General features: G+C 42.1%; 1 protein-coding gene across 19 annotated transcripts in view; it reads right to left on the bottom strand.

Moving 5' to 3' along the window:
* Positions 1–18,750, bottom strand: part of FARS2 (phenylalanyl-tRNA synthetase 2, mitochondrial) — a 643,593-nt gene that overhangs the window by 405,988 nt on the left and 218,855 nt on the right. For all 19 annotated transcript variants that reach the window (XR_002787652.2, XR_002787653.2, XR_010321138.1 and 16 more), the window contains one exon: positions 12,300–12,431. Coding sequence is in view for 10 of the 19 variants with exons in the window: in XM_003417842.4 (XP_003417890.1) it covers positions 12,300–12,431 (132 nt within the window). In the remaining 9 variants the exon portion in view is untranslated. The remainder of the gene's footprint in view (positions 1–12,299; positions 12,432–18,750) is intronic.

Here is an 18,750-nt window from a genome sequence, read left to right as displayed (position 1 = left end):
AGCACTGAGTAGCTGAAGGGGGCTAGCAAAGGGCCAGCATGGAAAACCAGGTCGGTCACCTCCACATTTTACTGTTCTTAGGAACCCACAGAATGCTGAACACTGGGATAAGGAGCAGTTCCAACCACTCATGCACTCAACTATTCATTTTATAAATAGGATTGAGAGCCTACTATGTGCCAGGCATTGTTCTGTGGTGTGACAGGGATAAAGTAGCGATCCAACTGAAAAATTCCCTGCGAAACTTGCATTCTAGTGATTCCAGAGTTTTTTGAGACTGACATGCATGCAAACAAACAGATCTTCTGTATGTCAACTGCATTTCAAAAAAACTCTCAGGGAGAGCTCTTTACAGATAGATCCCACACCAACCCACCCTTCTGGCTTAGGGAACAACCACAACAACAGCAGTAGAATTCTGGGAAACTATTTCAGTGTCTTCTTGAGAGGGAGGGAAGTAGAAAAAGTCAACCTCTTTTGACCTATCTTTACTGTTAAGGCAGAAAGGGACGTGATGAAGAAAACATTTGAAAGAAAGAAGTGAATTCACCTGAATTTCCTCCAAAATGGTATTGGGGGACAGACTCTTAAGATCAGCTGAGAAGAATATGCAAGGTGACCATAAGGCACATCTTTGTCAGTCTCCACCGAATGACAAGCAACTGTGAAATCTCAGGGGCATGCCATAAGAGCCACCCTTCTGAGCAGCGGAGGTCCAGCCTGGTGTTGGCCACAGGTTCCTTTCAGGTCTACTCCACGTGTTCTGGTTGTTTTCAAATCAGCATGCTCCTCAGGCCATGTTCACTTCATAACAGCGGCAGAGGTAGAAGAGGGCAAAGCCAACTGCCAGTACATTCCAAGCCTCTTTTCTTGTCATATCTTCTCAAAGCAGACCCATGGCCAAGCCTAAAATCAACAGGCCAGAGAAGTGTACTCCTCCCACAGTAGAGAGTACTTCAGAGTCACATGGCAAAGCAAGGAGATACAGAAAGGGATGAAGAATTGGGAATAATAATGGAACTGATGAGAAAAAGACAACCTGCAGCAATACTAACTTGTCAAATTCCCATTTCTTTCCAATTCAAGCCTATTATTTAAAAACTTAGAAACTACCCCACCAGCTTCAAAGTGTCAAAAGCTAATGGTCTGAATTGGCGTCACTAGGGTTCCGCTTCAGGGATGGTGGAGACAATCAGAAAAAGGAGAACACTGAAGGGTAAAACAGTACACAATACTGGGGAAGCCAGCACAGCTTGTATAAGGCAAGGTCGTGTAAGCTCCATAAACACGTCCAAGCTCCCTGAGGGACCGAATTGCTGGGCTAAGGACTGTGGGGACCAGGGTCTCGGGGAACATCTAGCTCAATTGGTATAATATAGTTTATAAAAAAAATGTTCTACATTCTACTTTGGTGAGTAGCGTCTGGGCTCTTAAATGCCTATGAGCAGCCATTTAAGATACTCCACTGGTCTCACCCTGTCGGAAGTAAGGGAGAATATTCTGAAGGAAACCAAAGATACACAGGAAGGATTAGTGCAAATGACTAATGGACCACAACTACCAGAGCCTCCTCCAGACTGAGTCCAGCACAACTAGATGGTGCTCAGCTACCACCACCAACTGCTCTGACAGGGGTCACAATAGAGAGTCTCGGACAGAACCGGAGAAAAATGTGGAACCAAATTCTAACAACAACAACAAAAAAACGATTTACTGGCCTCACAGAGACTGGAGAAACCCCAAGAGTATGGTCCCCGGACACCCTATCAGCTCAGTAATGAAGTCACTCCTGAGGTTCACCTTCAGTCAAAAATTAGGCAGGCCCATAAAACAAAAAGAGACTAAAGGTGCACACTAGCCTAGGGGCAAAGACAAGACAACAGGAGGCAACAGGAAAGCTGGTAATAGGGAACTCGAGGTTGAGAAGTGACAATGTTGACATGTTGTGGGGTTGGTAACCAATGTCGTAAAACAATATGCATACTGTTTAATGAGAAACTAGTTCGTTCTATAACCCTTCATCTAAAGTACAATAATAAAAGAAAAACAGAACACATTGATGGGGGTAAGGTCTGGGGAATTAAACGGCAGTTGCTTTGTGTTTACCAAATATACTAGACCTTGGACATTGAAAAGGACACACAGGACAGAATCTCTATGCCCTGAAGTTTCCAGTGTACAGGTAGTCCCCGACTTAATGATGCACTCAAGTCACAACGAACTGCACTTACAACCATCTGTTTGTACGTCTCATCGTTAGTAATATGTACTACATACAAGGTTGTAGTGTGCAATTTCCAGATGTAATCATTCTCAAATGTTGGCTCACAGATGTCCAATGTTATAATTTATAAAGATACCAACCAAACACCCACAGCCATTAAGTCAATTCCAACTCATGGCAACCCTATAGGACAGAGAAGAATTGCCCCACAGGGTTTCCAAGGCTGTAAATCTTTATGGAAGCATACTGCCACATCTTTCTCCCGCAGAGGTGCTGGTGGGTTCAAACCGCTAATCTTTCGGTTAGCAGTCAAACGCTTAACAACTGCACCACCACAGCTCTTTTTTATAAAGAGTTGATAATAAAAGGCAACAATAATGAAAACTAAAAAAAAAAAAAAAAAATTATGAGGTATGTGACCTACATCAGAATCAACTTACAATGGAGTCATCGGAACGGAACCCGTTTTAAGTCGGGGACTATTTTATAGAAATTATGCCCCAAGACAGTATGTGACACATACCACACAGATGGAAGAGCATCAGAAATGTATACACGTACCACAACTTGAATCCTTTACCTTTATTGGCCGAACTTTTGCTTTTATTAGCACAACATTAATACTGCAGGGGCTGATAAGAGGAACAGGATTGGAAGCAGGATTAGAGAGTACCAAGAAATATACCAGGAAACAAATCAAATTTTGTGCAAATGGTACAACTGGGATCCCCAGGCAAGCTCCAAGCTACATCTCCTATTCAAACAAGGGCATCCTAGTATATACCTTCCCAGCTAAGAGTAACTGTCATGCAGGGTGGGACCAAATCTGACAGAATATTAGGAGAGCAAAGGTAGATGTTTGAAAGTCATTAAATATTTAGAATCCCTATGCTGACAATATGAAGGGTATGGCAATAACATCAGAAACTTAAACTACCAGAATCAGGCATGACAAGCAGAAGGGTTACCTTCACAGAACTTGTCAACTTACACCCACTCACATTGCCTGACGAAGTGACTTTTTTGGAGAATAATGTTATATAAAGAAACCTAAAGTTACTCGTGAAAGAAATATATACTCCACTTATGATGGAACAACTGGAAAAAAAAAGAAAACCACAAACCTGGAAAATATATTATAAAACAGACAAATCATTAGTATCCAAAATAGATGAAGAATTCCTACCAATCAGTTAAAAAGGCAAACAGAAAAATAAGCCCCTCCAAAATGAACAAAAGAAACATAAATGTCGAATAAATACACAAAAATATGTTCAACCTTAAACAGTAGTAATCAGCAAATGCAAACAAAATCCGCAGTGAGAAACTATTTTAAACTCATCAGATTGGCAAAGCAAGCTGAACAAGGTCAAGCACTGAAGGGGATGTAGAGCAATAAGACCTCTCACACAATGCTCTAGGCAGTGGAAATTGGCCCGACCACTTTGGGACATAACTTGACAAAATCCAGTAAAACTACAGATGCTCATAACTACTGACTTAGCAATTCCACTGCTAGATAAAATGAGAAACCCTTACACCTATCCATCCTGGATGTTCAACAACGCTCAGCAGTAGTTTTGTAATACTGAAAAAACTGGAAACAATGCAAATGTCCACACACTGATGACTGGATGAATGTGGCATCTGATCCAATGGAGTCTGGGCAGTAAAAATGAACTATAGCTCCACACATGACAACATGGTTGAACCTCACAGCGCTACATGGAAAACTAAAGTCACAAAAGGATATATAGTGTGATTCTATTTGTTAAGATACAAACACATGCAAAAATTAACTTGTTTTACAATATATCAGGTGAAACTATAGTGAAAATCAGGGTAATAACAAGAAATTGAGAAGCAGAAGAGAAGACAAAAGATACTGACAGGCGGGGATTCACAGGGGACTTGAACAGTACACAATGTTCTTGTTCTTAGGCTGGGTGGTGGACACTGGCCTGATATAACAAAGGACTGGACAATAGATAAATAGTCAGAAGGATGGATGGATAGACTATCTTTTATATGGATAAAGTATTCTGATTAAAGATTTGTAAAGAAAAATACACTTTTCTTTTTTTTTTTTTTTAATAGGGAGACTTGAGCACGTTTAGGAGCTCTGGTGATGCAGTGGTCAAGAGCTCGGCTGCTAACCAAAAGGCTGGCAGTTTGAATCTATCAGCCGTTCCTTGGAAACCCTATGGGGCAGTTCTACGCTGTCCTATAGGGTCACTATAGAGTCACTACGGTTTGAGCATGTTTACGGTGAAGAATAAGAATAAATAGAAAAGATGCAACAGAAAAGATGACGCAGCAAGATTCCAGAGGCGAAGGAGGCATGGCGCCCAGAGCCGCTGCCACTCAGCCTTGGAGAAGAGGGTTAACCGAAGACACAAAGAGGTTCTGTGACAGACAGAGAAACTGAGGGAGTTTCCTTAAGGTGGTTTAGATGTTCACAGTAAAATGCATTTACCCTACCATGTTCTAATTATATAGTCCTATTGAAACGGGGATGGAAACCCTGGTGGCGTAGTGGTTAAGTGCTATGGCTGCTAATCAAAAGGTCAACAGTTCAAATCTGCCAGGCGCTCCTTGGAAACTCTATGGGGCAGTTCTACTCTGTCCTATAGGGTCGCTAAGAGTTGGAATCGACTCGATGGCAATGGGTTTGGTTTTTTGGTTTTTGTTTTTTTTTATTGAAACCCTACTCTGCTGAGGCTTCACACCCCATCCCCCTTTGTTTACCGCCCTTGCAAAAGAGTGGTGTCTCTAACTGCCCTTTGTTCCCAGCCCTCCACCCTTGCAAACCACAGCCTCCAACTACAGTTTGTAGTTGGCGCCACATCTTTGCGCATGCGTGGGCCAGGATCTTGGTGCATGTGCGGATCTGAAGCATTGTGTCCTTAGCTGACCCCAGACGTGAGCATCACTGCAGGGGAAGATAATCTCTGGTGCACAGTTCCACTTGAGCCCCAAAGTGAGAAGTCCCACAACTCGGACTTCCTATAAAACTCAGCATGACTCAGCACCAGGATCTCCAAATTGGGGCATGGAAGGGTTCCACATGTAGGGTTTCAGGTGTCAATCCCTTTGCCACTGGAGGACATAAGAGGTCCCCAGTCCCCTCCAGCGAGGAGCAGGCGGTTTTCTGGCCTCCAGGCCCCAGTTGCTCCTTGTCTGTGCAGACAATAAAGTGCCATTTTGTTTCCCTTGCAATTGGTACCCATCTTATTTCAATCAGGTAATAGGACAGGACAAGAACCCGAGGAATTTGGTTACACTATCATCCCTGGAAATCCTGGTGGTGTAGTGGTTAAGAGCTATGGCTGCTAACCAAAGGTCGGCAGTTCGAATCCACCAGACATGCCTTGGAAACTCTATAGGACAGTATTACACTGTTCTTTAGGGTGCTATGAGTTGGCATCAACTTGATGGCAACGAGTTGTTTTGTTTTAAATCACCCTACTGGAGCCCTGGTGGTGCAGTGGTCAAGAGCTTGGCTGCTAACCAAAAGGTCAGCACTTCTAATCCACCAGCTGCTCCTTGTAAACTCTATGAGGCACTTCTACTCTGTCCTACAGGGTTGCTATGAGTTGGAATTGACTCTACAGCAATGCATTTGAATTTTTTCTTTCTTTTTTTTTTTTTTCGTTTGATCATCCCTACTGGAACCCTGGTGATGCAGTGGTTAAGAGCCTGGCTCCTAACCAAAAGTCAACAGTTCGAATCCACCAGCTGCTCCTTGGAAACTCTACGGGGCACTTCTACTCTGTCATATAGGGTTGCTGTGAGTCAGAATCAACTCGATGGCCATGGGGGTAATCATCCCTACTACACTGTAAATTTTGACAGGGAAAAGCCAGGTCTTATCCATGTTTGTATCTTCTTCTTTGCCTGACACAATGACTTGCACACATAAGATTCTAAGTATAAAAATGATATATCGACTAATACATAACACCATGCCTGGTGCAGACTCCATCCATGCCACCTAAAAGGACACCAACTCAGATCAGTAACACTCAGCAGAGTAAGTATATATAGAGGTGGGCCACCAAGGAGAAGAACACCTAGAAATAGGTCACACTCACAGGAAAGGAAGCATTTGGTGTGCCAACCAGATATCCAAGCAAAGACCTAGCTCTTTGCAAACAGGAACCTAACTTATTCTACGATGCACATTTTAGACACCTATGTCCACCACTCCTGTCAGTATGTTGCACTGTGGTGGCTTCCATGTTAATATGATGCTAAAAGCTATGCCACCAATATTTCAGATACCAGCAGGGTCATCCATGGTGGACAGGTTTCAGCAGAGCTTCCAGACTAACACACACAAGAAAGGGCTGGTAATATACTTTAGAATATTAACCAGTGAAACACTATGGATCACAACAGACCAATCACTAGAAGGGAACATCGTGTTTGGTGAAGTAGAGGGCCAGCAAAAAAGCAAGGAGGTCCTCAAGGGGATGAACTGACAAAGAAGCCACATCGATGGACTCAAACATGCTAATGAGCATGAAGATGGTGCAGGGCTGGGCGGTGTTTCGTTCTGTTATACATAAGGCTGCCATGAGTCGGAGCCAACTCAACAGCAACTAACAACAACAACAACATATCACCAATATTCCATCCTTAATGTAACCAGGGCAAGGCTTTGACACAAACTTCTCTGACCTTCTCCCAGTGCCCCCCCAGGCAAAGCTAGTCTCTCTATCCTCTGTACCTCGGTGATGAAATCCTTTCCACGTGGTACCATAAGCATTGACTTTTGTTTCGTGGGTACCATGACATCCTTAAGGGCAACTACGAGACTCACTTTTCTCTAGTCCCAGAAGGACTTCAGTGGATATCTGAACACACAAACCAATGATGATTACCTAAAACTGGAAAATGTTCATGCACCTACTTACAGGGTTTTCCCAAAAGAGTCACTTTTAGATTTTAATGAAGAGATTCTTTTTCTAAAAGATTATCTTCCACTGTAGAGATTTTTCTTCCCTTGGCCTATGTACAGTCTTCTAAACGTCACAGGGGCTCAATAAATGGTAAATTCCTTCCTGTACCATCATGGCCCAGAGCTGCCCTGGAGATGACTTCAGAGGTTTGTGTTCCGTATACCATATGAAAGGACATTAGCAGCCTGAGTCAGCCCAATGGGAAATGAATGTGTATTATTTGAGGACGTGACTCAGTACCCTTCTTAAAACACCTCTCTGAGGAAAAAACAATCAGATCGTCATCGAGATCACCCACATCACAATGACTACATCTAAAAAGGCTGAAAGAAAAGTTGAAGAAACTAACTTAAGAAGAAATGATGTAAAATTATATAAGCTACTAGGAAGAGTCTCACTGCAACACACAAAAATACATCTATGCTACAGTCAACTTCTAAAAAGCAGCTGCCGCTGAGCTGATTCCGACTTCTGGCGCCGTCATGTGTGTCAGAGGGGAGCTGTGCTCCATGCGGTTTTCAGTGACTGGTTTTTCAGGAGTAGATCGCCAGGCCTTTCGTCCGAGGCACCTCTGAGTGGACTCAAACAGCCAGCCTTTCAGTTAGCAGAAGAGGAAATTAACTGTTTGTGCCATCCAGGGACTCCAGTCAACTTAAATGTGTAATAAAATATCTTCACTGACTGCTCAAATTCATAATCTAATTTCATGCTTTTAATTAATGTATTCTACTCTAAGACATAACATTCGTGGTGGCAGAGGCCTTCTTCAGAGGTAACAAATAACCACAGAACAAATGAAGTTTTGTCTGTTGCTTGCTAGTTTCATTTTGTTTCTGTTCTTCATCCTAAGTTAAAACAAAAACCAAACCCAGTGCCGTCGAGTTGATTCCGACTCATAGCGACCCTATAGGACAGAGTAGAACTGCCCCATAGAATTTCCAAGGAGTGCCTGGTGGGTTCGAACTGCCGAACCTTTGGTTAGCAGCCGTAGCACTTAACCACTACGCCACCAGGGTTTCCATCCTAAGTTAGGCAGGGCAATTTATTCTAAATGAATTTTTAGCCACTTCAAAATCATGTGATTTACTATTCAAGTAGCACAACAGAGTAGTTACCTTTGGTGACAGGAAGCCTTGGTCAGCCCTCACCACCACTATCTAGCTATTTGATCCCGATTACCTCTCTAAGCAACTCTAAAACGGGGACAATAACAGCATCCACCTCAAGGTTAAATGCAATAATGCATACAAAGGATATGGCGAGGTGCCTGATATACAACCCACGTCGGCTATGATCATCGCTCTCTCTAGCTTTTCAGTTTCTGCACATCTACAAGAACTTTAAAGAAGAAGAATCTACATCAGCAAGTTTTATGACTTCTTGGAAGTTCTTGTTAAAAAGAGAAAAATAAAAAAAACAGGGCAGAACAGGACAGGAAAGAAAAGGAACTGAAAGGAAAAGGGAAAGAAAACGATAGAAAAAAGATGGAAAGAATGGCAAAACTGAACAAGAAGGATGACGTGCACGTGGCCAGCCTTTCTCTGTTACTTGTTGTTGTCGTTAGCTGCCGTCCAGTCAGCCCAACACATGGCAACCCCACACACAATGCAACAAAACACTCCCCGGTCCTGTGCCATCCCCAGGATCACTATCAGACTGTTGTGATCCATAGGCTTTTCACTGACTGCTTTTCAGAAGTAGATCACCAGGCCTCTCTTCAGCATCACAGCAACAACAAGCCTCCACTGACAGATGATGGTTGCGCATGAGGTGCACTGGCGAGGAATCAAACAGAGATCTCCTGAACTAAGAAAAAAAAAAAACCCGATGCCGTCAAGTTGATTCCAACTCATAGCAACCCTAGAGGACAGAGTAGAACTGCCCCATACAGTTTCCAGGGAGCGCCTGGTGGATTTGAACTGCCAATCTTTTGCTTAGCAGCCGTAGCTCTTAACTACTACACCACCTGGGTTTCCTCTCCTGCACGGAAGGCAAGAATTATACTACTGAACCACCAATACCCACCTCTATGCCTTAGAAAGTGGGAAAACAGCTGCCTTGTTTGCAAATAATGTTTGTGGTTAGTGATTGTCAGGCTCACAGCTTGAAAACTTTGACTACAGGCATCAAAACACATTTGAGTATGAGAATACAGTGCAGAACTTTGTCATAATAACTTCCTATAGGGTCACTACGAGTTGGAGTAGACTCCAGGGCAACAGGTTTGGCTTTTTGGTTTCCAGAGAATCTCTGATGAAATCGCCTCTTCTTCCATTTCTCTAGTCTACCTCTCTTGCAAGGTATTTAACTTAAATTTTATCTGCATGATTTCCTAACAACTTGAAGCACTTCCCATCATCACTGTGAAACTCTCCAACACACTTCATCTTCGGAGTCTTTTACTTTTTCACTTTGTGTTCTCCTCAAGAATACCTGACATCACTGATCTAACTGGAGAACTGCAGTCTCGTTAATGCGCAATAATGACCTGGAAGCCTGTTTCAGAAAACTATATTCAGCCAATTACCGTGTGAATGAACCTTGTAAAAACTCATTAAGGATACTGGAAAGCGTACAACGAAACACAATTGAAGTGACAACTGATATGTCAGCTGACCACTCCTTCATTTGCTCTCTGAGCCCTGGCCCCTAACACCAGGCAAATCTTTGTCTAAAAAGCAATACAAAAACACGCCACAAGTATCAGCAGTTAACTCCTACTCAAGACGTGAATAAATCTTACATATTTGCTCCCAGAATTTTGTGTTTTTATTGAGATGCATATACATCTATTAAATGGAGTTTCCTCTCCTTCCTGCTTCTTAGTCTTCCCCCTCCCTGTCCCCCCTCTAAAATCAATCACACAATCCAGAATTGTGAAAACAGAGATGAGGAAAGACCATATGGGCTAATCTGGTCCCCCCACTTGGTTAAAAATAGTATCTGTGACATCCAGGACTCAAACAAAACAAAACCTGTTGCCATCGAGTCAATTCCAACTCACAGCAGCCCTGAAGGACAGAGTAGAACTGCCTCACAGGGTTTCCAAGGAGCTGCTGGTGGATTCAGACTGCTGACCTTTTAGTTAGCAGCCAAGCTCTTAACCACTGTACCACCAGGGTTCCAGCATCAAGGACAGCCTGTTTAAATGTTTCCTGCAACAGGGAGCTTGCTTTCTCTTAAGGGAATGCTCTGCTGGTAAGTGGCTGTAACCATTAGAAAAATTTTAAATATTAACAACATCATCAATTACTTTTTATTAAATGTTTACTATGTGTCAGACCCTGTGCTAAGCCCTTCATGTGTAACGCCTCAATTAACCCTCATAAGGACACTCTAAGGTAGGTACCGGGCTCATTTAAACTATGAGACAATCAAGGGCCACAGGGGCAGCTGTCACCGACACAGTTTTCAGGCACCAAACTCAGGTCTCACAACTTTTACTCACAGGCCTTAGTTTTGATGTCTGGGTTCCCTAACCTCTAGGACAGGCCTTTCAGTATTTGAAAACAGTCAGTGAAGAATCTGGCACTGTACTGGGCTTTGCCCCCAAGTCTTCCTCTGCAGAATGGAAAGGAATCTTTGAGACCTCCCCAGATGGAGGTGACCAAAGAGGAAGAACAAAAAGTCAGGTCTCCCCTCGCAGCCCAGGCAGCACTGCCTCCTGCACACATTGCCATCCACCTCTTCAGATTCACCTCAATTCTTATTCTCCAGCTCATGACCTTACCCCATGTCTCCCACACTACCCAGCTCTCTATCGGCTGCAGGTCCCAGCAACCAGCCCCGAGCTGAGCCGCCTGCCACAGCCCACACAGTCAATGCTGTCTGCAGGGGAGAGCAGGCCCCACCACACTCCACGTCGGTCCCTCCCCATGCACTGCCCACACAGCCAGCACCCTCTCAGTGGCTAGCCCAAACCAACTTCCTCTGCACGATTCACACTCTGAAAAATGCCTATTTTAAATTTATATTCAAATAATGACTTTTTAAAAACTCACAGCTCTGAAATAAAGTTTAGAAATAATCACTTTTATTAGCAATGGTCCTGCGGAAATGAGCTGGAAAGAACTTTTCTTTCAGAAAAGTTATACACATGATGGAACTTACAGGCACATACACACATGGTGTCAATTAGAGACACGGGTAGAATTTAATCAAAGACTTGTCCTTCCACTTTGTCTCATTTGCATCAGCACTGATAACACCGAGAGTGGCCTACAACAGAAAATCATAGACCTTGTCCATTCTTTCAAGGGGTTTTATTGTACTTACAAGGTATCTGCTGAATTTGGGGCATTGTACTAAATGCAAAAAGGAGCCCTAGTGGCACAGTGGTTAAGTGCTAACCGAAAGGTCCACAGATGAAACCCACCAGCCACTCCTCAGGAGAAAGATGTGGCAGTCTACTTCCGTAATGATTACAGCCTCGGAAACCCCATGGAGCAGGTCTACTCTGAATCAATTCAATGGCAAGGGTTTTTTCTTTTTTTTTTCTTTATACTAAATGCTATATGGACAAGAAAAGATTACACATTGGCTTTGTGCTCAAAGAGTTTGTAAGGCAAGCTGCAGTCATGTGAAATGCCACAAAGGCCTCTGAGAGATTAAAGGGCAATATGTCAACAAATAACAAAATCATAAAATACAAATCCGATGCCTAAGTGCTGAACAGGAGGATTCTCAATAACAAGACGGCTTAGAAAAGTTTAAAAAAGAGTTGATGGTGAGTCAACTCCAACTCATGGTGATCCCAGGTGTGTCAAAGTAAAAGCTAAAAACCACAGTTTTCAATGGCTGATTTTTCAGAAGTAGATCGCCAGGACTTTCTTTTGAGGCACCTCTGGGTACACTCGAACTTCAAACCTTTTGGTTAGGAGTCGAGCCGGTTAAGTGTTTGCACCACCGAGGAACTCCCGTAGCAAAATTAGATGTGAAAAATTAAGTTCTTCCAGAGTCAACATGGGGACAAGTCAAGGGAACAATATGAGGAGAGAAAGATGGTGCCACTACCCCCATACGTAAATACATGAAAATGAGTGTATAAATGAGGTTGAGGGAGCAGATAGTGTTTTTCAAGAGAGCTGCGAATGAAATTCTGGATTCCCTACCTGAATTCACCAGCTGCTGTTCCATCACTCCACAGCCGAGAACTTCCAGCCATTCTCCATGGAAGTTGATCTCCATCTCAAAGGACGGGTGAGTAAAAGGAAAGTAGCAGTCTACCCATCTTATCTCCAGCCCTGCAGAAGTGCCAAAGAAAAACAAAAAACTAGCGTTAAAAAGCAGCCTACCATTTCTTATGATTAAACCTGTCCCTCCACTAATGATGCCAATTACTGCATTCTAAGTAAAATAAATAGCAAACAAACCAATTTGTAACACTTAAGGATGAGGCAATAAATCTTAAAACTCCTGAAAAACTGGGCATGTCTTTTCCAATATGAAAAACTCTTTGTGCAGTTCCAGGACTCCTGGAAACCAAATCAATCACCTATCCAATCCCTGCCACCACCTGGCAGAAGGAAAAAATAGGCCTCCCCTCATGGGAGCCCCAAGGAATTCTGCTAGTTTCTTTAATTTTTTTAATTAAGTTTATGAGCACTAATGAAGAAAGTTAAATCAAAGTTAAACACAGTAAGATCTATCAGCTAAATTTAAGCAACATTTAAAAAGTCAAAACACTTTTCCTGCAGATGGCTGATAAGCACACTCACTTCTAAACAAAAAAAGGTACATGCTGAACGCGGGGATGATTTCTCAATGACCAAATGAAACCTGCTGCCATTGAGTCTAGTATGACTCACAGCGACCCTAGAGGGTTTCTCAAGGAGCACTCAAAAATACAGCACTTTTGAATAATATCATCACTAACAAAGGAAAAGACATTGAAAACAACTAAAACCTTCAAAGAGCAGAGGTCACTACAAGCAGTGAAAGCAGGCAGATGCCCCTGTGGGGACCAGTGGAAGAAGTGAGCAGTTTACAAGGGTCTGCACTGAGAAAACAAGGTTTTCTCTCCCGAGACCATCTGCATTTTAAAGCTTACAGAAATCAGAACATAAAACAAATGAAAATAATAACAATCATTGTTTCCATTTTTTGAGCACTTACTATGTCTCTGTTATCCCATGTCACAGAGAGGGAAAAAAAACAGGAGAGAAGTATCTTACCCAAAGTTACACAGCTAGCAGATGACCAGGGAATCCCAGATCTGCTCAACTCCAAAACTCCTGCTCTTAACAATTAAAATAGAAGGTCCTGCCCATCAAAAAAGATATTTCAAGAACCAAAAATCAAATGGAGCAGGATCATGAAACACAAAGTCCTCTCCTATGCCCCAAATGACACAGGACAAAGTGGGTTGCTTCTTGCATTGTTCTGGTTTAATTGCATTTCTTTTCTTGATTACCTGCTGTCTACGACAAGTGGCAATCAATTTCTGTTCACAACAGTAATACAATACCCTCCTCTTTTTAAAAATAAATGCACTGAGGTATAATACCAGTACCAGTTACCATCAAGTCTCTTCTGACTCATGGCAACCCCATGTGCATCAGAGTAGAACTGTGCTCCACAGGGTTTTCAATGGCTGATTTTTCAGAAGTAGATCAGCAGGCATTTGGGCAGATTCAAACCTCCAACCTTTCAGTTCGCAGCCTAGTGCGGTAACCATTTGTACCACGCACGGACTCCTGAGATATAAAAGACATACAATAAAATGCACACATACAAAGTGTACAATTTGATAAGTGTTGACATTTATTTACACCATGAAACCATCACCACACTCAAGACAATGACCATATTCATCATGTCCAAAAGTCTCCTCATGTCCCCTGTGATCCTGACCATCTGCCCACTGCCCCTGCCTCTTCTCAACCCCCACATCCCCAAGCAGCCACAGCTCTACTCCCTGGCACTAGAGATTAGTTTGTGTTTCTTAGAATTTTATAAAAATGGAGTCATCAAGTACGTACTCTCCTTTTGTCTAGTGTCTTGCACTCATCGTATTACAAGATTCATCAGTGTGGTTTTGTGTATCAAAAGCTCATTCCTTCTTATTGCTGAGCGGCTTTCACCAACACATTTTCTAACATGGAAAAAAGCTGGCCCTGTCACTATCACAGGGAAATGTCCACAAGTCCCCTGGGGAGTCCCAACTCTCTTGCTTGGAGGCTCAGGTGTGTGCAGAGCAGTGTATCTGCAATTGCATTCTGAGAAGAGGTTATCTGTATACCTGTATGTCTGCCCATCTTTGGGACCAACAATCCTCTACCAATATTTTTATTAAAAAGCACCAGAAACAATCCTGCTGGCAAACAGGAAGGTGTGAAGCACTGGGATAGATAACTGAGTGCAGAAGGACAGACAGACAAAACAATCTTTATCATTCTCCTTTGTAACTCCTGGCAGGTAAGCACAACTCACTTTCTGAAAACAATTTAGAAAAACAAATTCTGGGTACTTGCCTGTTTATACATGGCTGGAATTTTACCTAAAGCAGGAGCAGTACTCAGGGTTAACATTGTGATTTCATTGCGATATAATGAAATGTGACCCAAGTGCCTGGAAAACCATAGTTGGGGAGGTCAACATAAGCTAATTCTCCTTGTATATCTTTACTTAATCCCTTGGACAGACCGAATCAAGTAGGATCACTTCAGCTTATAAAGCTTTATAGCTCAGATCTATAATATTTTAGGTTCCACCTACCCAGAATTTTAAAGACATTAACAAGCACTTAAAATAATAGCAAGTGTGACTGAAATCATTCCATTATTAATGCTTAGTACACCCTATCTACTTCCTGAAGTGACTGGGTGGTGCCAACAGTTAACGTGCTCACCTGCTAACCAAAGGGCTGCAGATCCGAGTCCACTCAGAGGAACCTCAGGAGAAAGTCCTCATGATCTACTTCTGAAAAGTCGGCTACTGAGAAACCCAACAAAGCCCAGTTCTACTCTGACACAGAGTTGCCAAGAGTCGGAGTCAACTCGACACAGCCAGTATATAGTGTAAATACTTACTATATAAGGTCTGATGGAAAGCTAAACTTGTACAGATACAGAGCCTTCAAACATGACCCATGTGAGGTTTGGTATCGATGGTGCTAGTATAACACAAAGATCAAATTAAAAGTGATGTGACGATCTTTCTCCTTCTCCAGGAACCTTCTACTGAAGGGCTTTTTACCACTTCAAAAATTAGAAAAAATATATAACTTGGGATAAAAAATTTTCATAATGTTGAATAAATTCTTAAGATGAAAGGCCCATTACATCCCCACTTTGCTCGTTTTTGTGACATGGTTTAAGACCTTGGCCATCCTGGCCCTCCATTTTTTCTCACACCATCATCCTACAGTTGCCTCATTCAATAGCAATGAGACTAACTGGTCTACATCAAAAAGTACACACTTACATCATAAAAAGGCAGGGAGGTTAGCCAGACTCACTCAGAATCCATGAAGATGATAAACATAAATGATCTGTGGAGCAGAACCCATCAATAATATCACAGAATCTATGAAGACACGGAGTGTCAAAAGTTGTGCCCAATGAGCTGGGGAAATTTTTAATCCTTCCTCCTCTTCATATCCTTTGCTAAAACATATTTCTTTTTCAATCTACGTGACCCTGTCAAGAATGCCAAATCTATAAACCATCCACTTCTTCTGTTGCACTACATATTGGATTTCTTCAGTTCTTAAGTTTGGCTTCCTTCAATTAGCAGGCAAAAACCAAACTCTGTGAAATCCTACTTTTGGAGCCAACTACAGCTCTCTTCCAAACAAAATATGTGATTATTTGAAAGTAAATTATATTAGCAAATGTGTACCTTTGCCAAAACAGTTTTTTATATATTCTAACAATTTAAATTTAAGTTACATATGACACATTAACAGTGATTTTTTTTTTTAATCACTGGTAGAATTATTTATTGAACACATTTATATGATGCCAGAAATACACTTTCTCCTTGACTTTCCTCCATGACCTCAAAATTATAGTAAATACTATTATATCTGGCTGAAAAAGCACCTCAACATGCTCCTTTTATTAAATGATTTGACATTGGATAACCGGCTCAAAACTGAGTACGGCTTGTTTCAATATGTCAAGGTTGGGACTCAATGAAAATACTCACTACAAACTACGAGTTTTCTGTTATACAGTAAAATAAGAATTTTTAGTAAGTATGTCCAAGTCATAATGATTCGTTATGCATTAGACTAAAAAAAAAATTGGGGTTACAAAGGAAAATTAAACACACATGTATTACTTACACCCACTCCTCACTTACGGCTAGGTTCCAAAGACCAGGTCATTATGCAAAAAATCAGCAGAGGATGACCACATCAGAACCCAAAATGAAGGATGACTACATCATCACATAACTGCCAAATTACATCACTGCATAACTGCCAAATCACTAAGAATCGGGATTCGTCAAGTTGACACATAGCCATCACAACCAGCATTACTCTCCCTTCATACCAGACATACATTACTAACGTGCAAAATAGTTGGATAGTAGATTTTTTACTATTGTCGTAAATGTGAAATGTACAATAACGAGATAGTGAGGAGTACTTGTATCTAATGCAAAACAATGCCGAGTTTTTTTTTCTTTTTATCCTCTCCCACATTGGACTAATTTACTAAACTGTGTTTACAAAGGAAGCTCAGAGCTTTTTTCAGTATGGTCTCAGAACTCTGTGAGATTATAGCAACTCTCAAAAATTATACACATTAATGTTTGGCCCGGAGCCAAGCAGACAAAAGTGTACTTTTGAATAAACCAATCTTGAGTTCAAATCTCAGATCTGTGCCTTTCTTCCTGGGAAACTCTGGGCAAGCCTCATGCCTCATCTCTAGGAAAGACTACTTCAGGTAGAGGTTTGAACAAAAGTATATGCAGGAACACAGGTGTTCTCAGGAAGCAGAGGTCCTGCTTGGACATCTGGGCTCTCACTCTGCTTTCTCTCCCAAATGAGGGCAGTCAGTTTGTTCTAGAATAAGAAGCATTCAACATCTACAGCATTCCTTCCGTTGGTGTCTGATAAATTATTAGAATAAATTCTTCCAACAACTCTAATTCCTTTTCTACCCTGGCAGACACAACCTGCTATTGCCTGCCTCAGGGAACCAGTGGGCACAGAAAAGGCAGTGCTGCAGCCTTCCTGCCCTGAACGAGGACCCACCTCTGTGCCCTAGGCAAGACCAACAGGGGACACAACGCATGGGTATGTCTGTGTATTGTCTCTTCCCACTGATCCGTAACACCCAGGCAATGCTGGAGAACCTGCACACTCTGTCTGACACGCTGCAAATATTAAATAGATGTAAGCCCATCCTAGCCCCCGCCAACCTTCACAACACTGCTGCTGTTGTTAGCTGCCGTCAAGTCAGCCATGACTCACAGCGACCCCATGCACAATGGCATCAGGCTATTGTGACCCATAAGGTTTTCACTGACTGATTTCAGAAGCAGATGGCCAGGCTTTTCTTCCTAGTCTGTCTTTGTCTGAAAGCTTCACTGAAACCTGTTCAGCATCATAGCAACACTCAAGTCTCCACTGATAGATGGGTGGCAGCTGCACATGAGGTACACTGGCCAGGAATCAAGCCCAGGTCTCCCGCATGGAGGCGAGAATGCTACCGCTAAGCCAGCACTGCTCTCACTCTCATAATAGTTCTCATATTCAATAAATATGATAATACAGCATTTCGTTTCTCTGACTTACTGACTCAGTAGAGAGAGTCTTCCTGTTTCCCATACCCCTATATTTACAGATGGGACTTTGATGTCAGAATTGCCTGCTAGAGGTGGCAGAATATACATTTTGAAAGGCTAATGGCCCAACAAGATAGAGGATATAACCAGTGATTTTCTAAATCCTTTTGGAAACCCTGGTGGCATAGTGATTAAGTGCTATGGCTGCTAACCAAAGGGTTAGCAGTTTGAATCCGCCAGGCATTCCTTGGAAACTCTGTGGGGCAGTTCTACCCTGTCCTATAGGGTCACTATGAGTCGGAATCGACTCGACGGTACTGGGTCTGGTTTTTTGTTTGTTTGTTTGTTTACCAAAGATACCCTCCACTGAAGTAGGTAATGTTAAAAACTGACAATAAAAATATGCAAATTAATCACTGCGATTTGGCATTAATTTTTCAACGGTTTTCCCTCAGTTGGAACCAAAGAAATTCTGGAGTGTTGCACTCTGATACTAGGGTTGCTGGTAATGCTTTCCAAACCTGCTTTCAGAACTGTGTAAGTATGTACCTAAGGAAGGAAAAGAAAGTGGGAGAAAAAGAGAGGACAGCACTTTCTGGCTAAAAATGAATTCTTAAAATACAGGGATTATCCTGTGTGATGACAACCTAACTAGGGAACTACCCAGCCACCACTCGCCACTGTCAAAGGTAATTGACAATCTTGCCTCTTTCACTCCGTTTAAGACCCATAGTCCTTTTAACTTAATATACAGCAAGTACCATAAAGATCATGTTTTTAATTTCTCGCTATTATTCTATTCTAATAGCTTTCTTTTCAAAT

This window comes from Loxodonta africana, chromosome 1, assembly GCF_030014295.1.
Source record: "Loxodonta africana isolate mLoxAfr1 chromosome 1, mLoxAfr1.hap2, whole genome shotgun sequence".
NCBI classification, from domain to species: Eukaryota; Metazoa; Chordata; class Mammalia; order Proboscidea; family Elephantidae; genus Loxodonta; species Loxodonta africana.
This window is presented reverse-complemented; position numbering and strand designations above follow the sequence as displayed.